This window comes from Curcuma longa, unplaced genomic scaffold (genome assembly GCF_044706935.1).
Source record: "Curcuma longa cultivar G26 ecotype Majalengka, Jawa Barat unplaced genomic scaffold, ITB_CL_G26_1.1 contig_27275, whole genome shotgun sequence".
In the NCBI taxonomy this organism is placed as follows: Eukaryota; Viridiplantae; Streptophyta; class Magnoliopsida; order Zingiberales; family Zingiberaceae; genus Curcuma; species Curcuma longa.
The window spans coordinates 1,101-10,607 of record NW_027433373.1 but is presented as its reverse complement, the minus strand read 5'-3'; the positions used below and the strand labels follow the sequence as shown (position 1 = coordinate 10,607).

The window sequence follows — 9,507 nt, the reverse complement described above, 5'->3', positions numbered from 1 at the left end:
AGTTCTATTAGAGGTAGACAGAATATCCTAGAGTCAACTGGTGCAGGTGACTAAGCACTAATCAATCAACTACTGATAAGTCTAGCTTATTGATACTTTAGTGACTAGTTAAAACAAAGCCAAATATGGAAGTAACTACGTGATGAAGGTGCAGTCAACTGATGGTCGCTAGATCAACAAACAAAAGGATTCGGCATGAAGATTATAAGAGGAGCTCAAGGGACTGCGAAAGAGACCATCCATTTAATGCAAACAATGCCTATATTTTGCTATGTTCTTATTGTATTTTTCCAATGCATTTGTTGATTATTATAAGAGATTTCTCTACTTCCAATACTCAACTGAAGAGAAGAAAATATAGTGGGCATCATGTGCATAGATCATGGAAGTAGCAATTCTAGAGAATAGTGAACCATGTAAAAATCCTAGTGTCTCCTAGTTTGCATTTCTTTTAGTGTTCATTTACTTTCTACTGTGTATATTTTGTAGAACACTAGCTTTGTAGGCAACAAGAGGCATTCACCCCCTGTACCACACCAGCACAGGTCCCAACAAGTTTGACTACATTCAATCTTGTTCATTTATGCTAAAGCATCTTTATTTAAAAAAATTTATCTAGCTGAGCTTGAGTTTCTTGTCAATTCCGACTAGAGGCATTGTTGTCCTTATAATTTAGCAGATGAAATATATTATTTTTAACATTAGCAAACCAAGCTTACTAGTGTTATATGCTATTGAACAAGCATAAATAAAAACCCTTTTCAAGACAAATACCAAGATTGTTCACAATTGTATGGCCTATGTGACTCTCAGTCAACAATTTCAAGATTAAAGAGATGCAATGGTCAAAGAACATCAAAAGAAAAAGAAGATCAAAGAAAAATCATACTCACAGTACAACCCAATGGTTTCCGGAGTCCTTCTAGATACATTAAGGTTTTGCTTGGCTTTTTTCCACTTTCATTAGCATTATTATATTCTTCCACAAACCTTTCAATATGGAAAAAGTCGCATTGTGGAAGGATCAAGTTTGATGGAAAGTCAGAACAAGAAATGATAGGAGAACCAGTACAGAGAGAAATCCTTGTCAACCGCTGGAGTTTCATATCAGACACCACTGTTATTCCTTTCTCAATCAGAGATTCCTGTATGTCACGAGAAATATTTTTCTCCACCAGGACTACATTTGGATGGCAAGCCTCTATCATTTCAGTCATGGACTTCAAATAGTCCTTTTCCTGATTCGAGCTATAAAAATTCAGAGCAGAAAATTTAAATGATAAATTAAAATATTAATAATCTAACCTGCTCCATGGAGTTAAATGATGATAAACCAACAGCCGAGTGGCCAAGGATCCCCTGAAGAAGTAGGAGTTTAGCATTTCTGAACTTGGTCTGCATGTGCTTATGAGCAGCGTTCTTCTTAAATACTAATCCATTGATCAGTTCACTGAAATAAGGAGGTTCACAATAAAGAAAGGGGTTTCTGCAAATCAAGTAACAAAATAACAGACAAAATCACAAAGGAGACATAAAACCAAATTTCCACCTCCATATTACCTCTGTTGTGGAGTACCAGATGCTATACATTTCACCTTCACATATGCCCCAGGATCCATTGCCCGCCCTTCAGTAGCATCAGGCTTAACAAGCAATGCAGCTTTCCATGATAGGGTAGCAACAATATCTACCCAACTTTTATCATCATCCAGTACGGAAAAAGTAACACCTTCTGATGCCAAAAAACGACTAACAAGAATCTTGAATTGCCCATTCATCGCTTCTAACATTGCCTTTTGTCTTTTTTCTCTCGAAGTTTGAATGAATCCATGATGCTCATCCAAACTGCTTAAAGAGCTAGCCTGTTTCCACTCTGTATTGCTGTACTCATCATCCTCATAATTGTCAGCAATGCTGGGTTTATCATCCTCCATATTTTCTGGTTCAGGAGGTACCCAGATGCGAGGATCTGATTCAAAATCAGGAAGCCACGCCAGAATATCACCATCCATGCAATTTTCTAGATTATTTAAAACAAGACTAGAAATTTTGGATTGAGCATCATCCAAGAGGTCATTGCTTTGTTTGTTATCCTCTTCGGCACTCTCCAGTGAACTGGATGATAAATTTTTTCCAGATGAAATTTGATGTCTGCAACCACCTTCATTGCTTCCATCGTGTGAAGGCTTTGCATTAAAATCACTCTGTTTTTTATCAGTTTTTAAGGTGCTAAAGCCATTCTCCCCGTGAGATGAAAGCTCATGAGCATCACTGAATCAACCAAGTGGATAAAAAATTAAGAAATACAAAAATAAAGAAAAAAATGTCCTGCCCCTACTTCCCTCCCTCTCCTAGTTATCTAAAACAAACCTTAACAATAGTATTTGTCCAATTTTTATATTCATCTCAGAAATCAGGATAATTTAGCAACTGTAATCAACATTGATTCTCATTTTTAGGCAAGTGATGTGCAACGTAAATTAGGCTAGAGTACATGCATCCTAGAAGTTAGGGACTATTCTATGTACCCTTGTAATTCATTTAATACTCTTAGTTTATATATCTGAGTAATAACAACATATATAAAAACCAAAACATTTTTACTTGATGAGCACGACTTTAGATTTTTGGTTTAGTTGTTTTTGTTTATCATGTTATTTAAATTAGCACATGATTACTTCATTTTATAATTTTCTCCTAAACTTCATGCTCCTGAAGAAGACAGCGTAGCACCAAAAGAGGTGAATCATATATACCTGCACTGCACATTCAGAGTGGTTTGCAAATCACCTGGAGAAAAGACCAGTAAAACAAGCGACTCAATGACAATCTCTGATTTTTTTTTTTTTTTTTGAGAAAAAGAAAAACAGCAGCAAAATAAGAAGAATTTACCATAGCTTGAAGACCAGCTCTCACAGCTTGACATACGACTAAGTGAACCGTCCATTATTAAAGATTCTTCACCATACTTCCCCTGACTGGACTCATAGTGCCGTGGCTGGTATTCACTATTTGAAAGCAGAAACTCCCTCAATTCATACCATAAAGAAACAAAGGCCGGTGACAAAATTATTAATTGCACTACCTGGAAGTGTCTGTTTTAGGAGACATGATTAGCACATGTATTCATCTGAATCCAACCATAACAGATCTAAACTCTTCGCCAATCAATATGCTACAAGAAGAAAATGAAAAATAATCATAAAGTCTGTATGTAACAGATGTGCTCCAATGAAACCAATAGAAATTATATGTTACACAATTCTTTGTAACTGTGGAGCAAAATTCCAAATTTAGTTTAAACCTGAGATTGAGTTGAAAATTATGAGTTAGAATTTGCCCCAGAGCAAGACATAAACAGAAGACAGGCACCAGTCATCCTTCTACCTTCCGGTTAGCACTAAGTCAATCAGGATCTGAAGAGATGAATGATAATCTACCCAGATCCATATTGATAATTAGGACAGGTAGGAAAATTTGGGAGCGTAATCACCAGAAAAGATGGACACAATCGGAAAACTCAGTATAAAATCACTAATCGAAAACAACGGATCCCAGAAACAAAAACTATAATAAAATCTAACATCTGGAAGCTACAGATTAAAACAAAACAGAAGAAAAGAGAGTCAGCGAAAACATAATCGGGGAGCTAGTTAAAGACGAAATCCACCAACATGACGAATAAACCGATCTCGGATCACCACGAAGTCATAAACGTGATTCCCAAGCTCAAGTGCTAGCCATACTGCCCACCCCCAAAATCAAAATTCAATTTAAAAAAAATAAAATATCGAATCACCCTTATCCCATTTAAAACACAAGGAAGATAACAGCAAAGACAATCGAGAAGAGAATGACTTACGGGATTGAAGAAATCCAGGAAGTCGGTGCGAAGCCCTTGTTCGCCTTAAAGGAATCCTTTGCCTTTGCTGCTTCACTTGGGCAGGTTTGCCTCTCCCGATCCGAAGCTCTCTGCGCTCAAGCCGAAACGAATAAGAGCAGGGGAAGGAACTCGAAATCCTCCGAACAAGGAAGGGAAAACCAAGAGCGAGGGCACGAGGAGGAGGAAGTAGATGAAAAACGAAGAATAAAGGGGGCAAAGAAAAGAAAACAAAACAAAACAGGGAAGAAAAAGCAGGAAAGCTTCTTCCAGTGGAGCCCACCGAGTGTCCAAAAACATTTTCCTTACGGGTACCAACGACCTCGTACACCATTCATACCCTCCGAAACATACGCGGAAGCAGCCGAAACGAAGGAGAAACGGCCACTGATGCGGGTGACGTGACGTCGCACGCGGAGGGGCGGGTCGGGTTGCGTAAGCAATTGGATAAGCAGCGTGGCATCGGCGTTGGTAGTCAGAGGGTGGACTTTTTGGGCAAAATGGTTTCAAATTAATTATCTCGATAAGTCTTCAAGCACTCCGTAGATTTTTGCCCACTTTATTTTAAAGGATTTTTCCAATTTGCTTAGTATAAAATTAGAAGAAAAAAAATAGATATAAACTTATTCATGGATCAATTTTAACTAATTTTTTTATTTAATTAAAAAATCAAACTATTTTCTCCTCGCGAAGTCACAGCTAATCTGTTAATCGATTGAAGAAAAAAAATCAAATATTAAAAAAGAATAAAAATAAAAAGACGATTGCAGTGAGTTTCCTTTTCAGTTTTTTCTATAGTTGATCTTTCGCCACCGTTATTTCTTTTTGACTGTTAGTTTATTTGGTTGATTAAAATAAGAAGAATGAAAACGTTTTGAAACAAAATAGAGCAGGTTTTTTAATTTGTGGAATTTAGTCGGAATTTTTGAAAATTGTAGATGACCAGCAGGCATCGATCACGTGGGTAGAGGTCAAGATTTTAGATGAAATGGCTAAATACTTTATAGGAATATGATTTTTTATAATTCAAATATTTAATTTTTTATTATCAAATTAAATCTAAAAAATATAAATAAATATTGATAAACAATTAAATATTGATTTAAAAATCAATATGAGATATCTTATATGAAAATCAAACTCTTTTAAATGGAAATCCGTCCTATCATTTGTCATTGCATTATGTCTTATAGAAATTTATCAGAATATGATATTATAATTACATAAAGTAAATTGATCAAGATTTTAATTGATTCAACTATTAAGTTTATTGATTTTAATATTAACATTTTTAGTATTCCTTAATATCAATAATTTTTTAAAATGATATAAATTATGATAATATTCACTTCAGACATCCTTGCATGTCGATTCATAATAATTTAAAATGATATAAATCATGAAACCCTTTTCAAATAGTAAAGATTATATTTTAAAAGGACTGATTTCTATGAGAATTCGACCATAAGGGATTTTAATGGATGATTTCTTAGTTTTACCGCCATCGTGTTATCACGATGCATATTTGTTGGGCCCCACTGCCCCTCTAAGTCGTCTACAGTGCATACTAAGTTGTTGGTCATCTCAAATATAATTTGAATTTTCGTCATTATCAATAACTGCGCTCTACCATGTATTTCAACCGACTCAACTAAGGAATTGCTAAATAATAACAGTCGCCAATATATATATAATAAAGTTACGTATATTAGTGTTTGCTATATCAATTTTAAAAAATAATACAAAGTTTAGAAATATAAAATAGTTATAACAGTTATAATTTTTTTTTAAACATCAAAAACACAAAAATATTTAAAAAAATGCTGCAAAATATAAATTTTCCTTTAAAAATAATAAAATCAAAGGGATAACGGTTCGATAAATAAAATAATAATAATTTTAGTTAAAATTGATCAAAATTTTATATAGTCATTTTTGAGTCAATTTGTAATATGGGTGCATAAATAAAATGCAAGGGACTATTAAAGTTCACACATATTCTTCTTCAAAATTATTTTATAATCATTATTAGTCAAATTTTAAATTTAAATAGATAAATATTAATGGTGTTTTTTTCGTTTGTTGGGACTCCTCTCCCAAACGCTTGTGAAATCAAGGTTACGACAGAATATTGGTTGGCCAAGCTCTGATAACCTATGAGGGAACATACGTTAGGGTTGGTCGGTTCTACCAGCACGACTACTCCAACGCTCAAGTCAGAATTGAGACGTAGCAAGGAAAAACTCGCAAAGATGCAAGAGAGAAAAGAGTGAAATTAACAAAGAGAGAGTAACGGAGAAGAGTTGCATGCGCGCACGAGAAGAAAATCATACCTCTAATCTACCTTTCTCTGTTGTTATATAACCTGCGAAAAGGAATCTCTATGTTGGTATCCTTATAGAGACAGTTAGGGAATAATGGGGCGATAGTCACTAAGCTACGCCTCCAAGGATGCCTAGTGCACGTTCGCTAATTTTTTTTGAGAGGTGATTAAGGGGCAATCATTAGGGGAATCTCTACGTAGAATGTCATATAATCATCCATTATCCCTTTGTGAGTCAGTTAGGGGACCAGAGAGTGACAGCCGTTGAAAAGAATCTCCACGTGGATGACACTTGTCTGCTCGATCGCCAAGAACTAAAGCCAAGTAACAATTTTGTTGAGCACCTAAGGTACATCTCTCGAACCCAAATAGGTTGTAGTGCTTACTTGAGGATGTTGTCCACTTAGTGTTTGGGAATGTTGACCACTTAGTGTTCAAGGATGTTAATCATATTTAATGCTTGAGGATACTGACCATACTTAGGTGTCACTAAACAAGAGATGCCTAATCTAGACCCATAGTATGTGACTCATACAGATGAGATAATGACTTAACCTGTGGATACATCACCACTTCATAGATCTAGTAGGACACGTCTAATTTTTGAGAGATATGAATTTCGCATAAGTGAATCGAGAGACGTACTGCTTAGTGAGGATGAGGAACCTACTAGTTATGAAAAAGTTCTGAAAAGTTCAGAAAGGGACTCATGGTTAAAAACCATGAAATCGAAAATGGATTCCATGTATGAAAAATAAATTTGGAACTTAGTGGCCCACTCGAAGGGATAACTCCTATAGGGTGCAAATGTATTTTTAAGAAGAAAATCGACATAGATGGTAATTTGATTATCCACAAAGCAAGACTGATGGTGAAAGATTATCGTCAAAAATATAGTATTGACTATAATAAAATTTTTCATCAGTGGCTATGCTTAAGTCCATTCGGATATTCTTAGTCATAATGACTCATTATGATTATGAAATATGACAAATAGATGTGAAAACAACTTTCGTTAACAAAAATCTATCTAAAGATGTGCATATGATACAACTTGAATGTTTCACATCTGTTGATAAAAATAAAGTATACAATCTTCAATGGTTCATTTATGGACTGAAACAAGTATCAAGGAGTTGAAATAGTTGTTTTGATTAGATAATCAAAAAGTTTGATTTCTCACAAAATCTAGATCAATCCTACGTATACATGAAGGTCAATGGGAGTGTGGTTGTATTTCTAATATCATATGTTGATGACATATTACTTATAGAAAATGATATTCCAGTTCTATAGTTTCTCAAAGGTTGGTTGTCAAAAATATTCTCCATAAAAGATATGAGAGAAACAATCTATTTCCTTGTGATTAAGATCTATAGGGATAGATCAAAAAGATTGTTTGGTCTTTCGTAGTGTACATACATCAATAAAGTGTTAAAACAGTTTAGCATAGAAGAATCCAAGAAAAGTTTCATTCCCATGAGGTATGAGATTCATGTTGGGAATCTTATGTGACAAAATCAAAAATCGCAGCGGAAAATAGGATCCCTCGAACGATTTATGCAAAAAAACTCATACAAATTAAAACTACAAAAATTCTATCTAATAGAATTCACCTTTGATGCGTGCCCTTCGCTTATCCTGCTCGTCAAAAAGTCATTGGATCTCTAGCACGTTCAATTGTCCGTGCCTCTATGCGTATCCACACGAACACTCATTTTTGGAGAAAGGTAGTTGTGCTAGCAACCTTTGTGGATTTCGGCCAAGAGAGGGAAGAGGGATTTTGGCTAAGTGAGGGAAGAAGGAAGAAAAATGAACAACCCAAGAGTTTTGTAAGAGAAAACTCTTTTATACTCATGTCATGAATATCAAGGGTTTTTAGACTTTTGGTATTCCTCATCAATGCATAATTAATCCTATTAATCAAGCATGATAACTCTCATTCATGTAACATCCTCCTCTTCATTGCATGATTAATCCACATTAATCATGCATGATGAATATAAATCTAATTTGGCTTAATTTGAGTCTAACTCAAATTTAACTTATGCATGATAACTTCCATGCATGTAACTTCCTCTTCTTAATTGCATGATTAATCCATATTAATCATACATGATAAATTAAAATTCATTTTGATTTAATTTGAGTCTAACTCAAATTCAACCAACTTGAGTCTAACTCAAGTCTAGGTCATCCAATGAGCTTAATTTGTTCTTTTAGTCAAACTAAAATGAACTCATCTCCAAATAGAGTGTTATTTGTGTGTGACCCAATAGGTTTTTATAACGTTGGCAATACTTCTAAAACTCATTTTAGAAACATAAGCAATGAGCGACATCTAGCAATGCATCATTACTACCCAAGTGATAAGAATATTGAAATCTGACATAACCTTCGTGACTATAATAATGTATGACCATGTCCTTCTATCCTCGATATCTAGATTGATCAATGAAGCATAGACCGTGTCATCCTCTTATCAACTTTATGTTTCTTGATCCCCAAATAGACTCACTCAAGCAAATGAGCTCAATATCTCATATTGACTCATTTGAGCATGACCATGCATTTTATGGTCCTACTCTATCAAGAGGTCGTAAGATATCACTCCCATTATATGGGAGGAATAGATCTCATCTACATCACTCACATCCCTCCGCATAATTTGTTATATATCTAGTGATCGCCTTTATAGCCCACCTTGTTACGGGTGACGTTTGATGATATCAAATTACATAACTCCTTATGTAGGGAATCGTAGTGACTTCATGTCTATGGACTATTTATACCAATAGTCACATGAGAAAGTTTATGATACTCATATAACGATCCATGAAACTTTCTCATGGCAGGTCAATTTAGTATACATTCTCTAATGTATACCCATGTGTCAACTCGATATCTCATATCCATGACTTGTGTGATCAAGTCATCCAATTGACCTACATGTTAGTCTCAACGCATTAACATCGTCCCTAAATATTAATGCTTGACTAGGAATAATTAAGAGTAATGTTATTTATATCATCTCACTATCGATTCAAATAATCGATATGATATAGATTAGAACTAGCTATCCAAGGACATTATTATACTTAGTTATTTAGCACTAATACAAAGTAACACTACAAAAATACACTGAATTTGCGACGAACTTTTGGGACGAATTATATTCGTCGCAAATTAGCAACGAATTTTGGGACGAAACCTATTTTCGTCCCCAATCTGCAACAAAATTAGCAACGAAAAAAATCTTTGTTGCAATTTTAGCAACTAAACAATTCGTCGCTAATTTTGTCGC

General features: G+C 34.7%; 1 protein-coding gene across 1 annotated transcript; it reads right to left on the bottom strand.

Annotated features, from left to right (window-relative positions):
• On the bottom strand, positions 1-4,076 carry LOC141819006 (putative 1-phosphatidylinositol-3-phosphate 5-kinase FAB1D). The gene is made up of 7 exons (XM_074706393.1): positions 3,863-4,076; positions 3,086-3,175; positions 2,893-3,008; positions 2,757-2,790; positions 1,561-2,271; positions 1,306-1,450; positions 1-1,238 (listed from the first exon to the last, which is right to left on the bottom strand). Exons 2-7 carry the CDS (start codon positions 3,109-3,111, stop codon positions 873-875), a joined length of 1,398 nt encoding a protein of 465 aa, XP_074562494.1. The 5' UTR covers positions 3,112-3,175; positions 3,863-4,076; the 3' UTR covers positions 1-872.
• Positions 4,077-9,507: the final 5,431 nt, after the last annotated feature.

Excerpts from the sequence above, each read along its gene's own strand:
- LOC141819006 (XM_074706393.1), bottom strand. The coding sequence starts at position 3,111 with ATGTCTCCTAAAACAGACACTTCCAG. Across the intron at positions 3,009-3,085 it reads CCTAAAACAGACACTTCCAG|TGAATACCAGCCACGGCACT; the intron begins GTAGTGCAATTA and ends GCTTTCAAATAG. Across the intron at positions 1,239-1,305 it reads CATTTAACTCCATGGAGCAG|GAAAAGGACTATTTGAAGTC; the intron begins GTTAGATTATTA and ends AGCTCGAATCAG.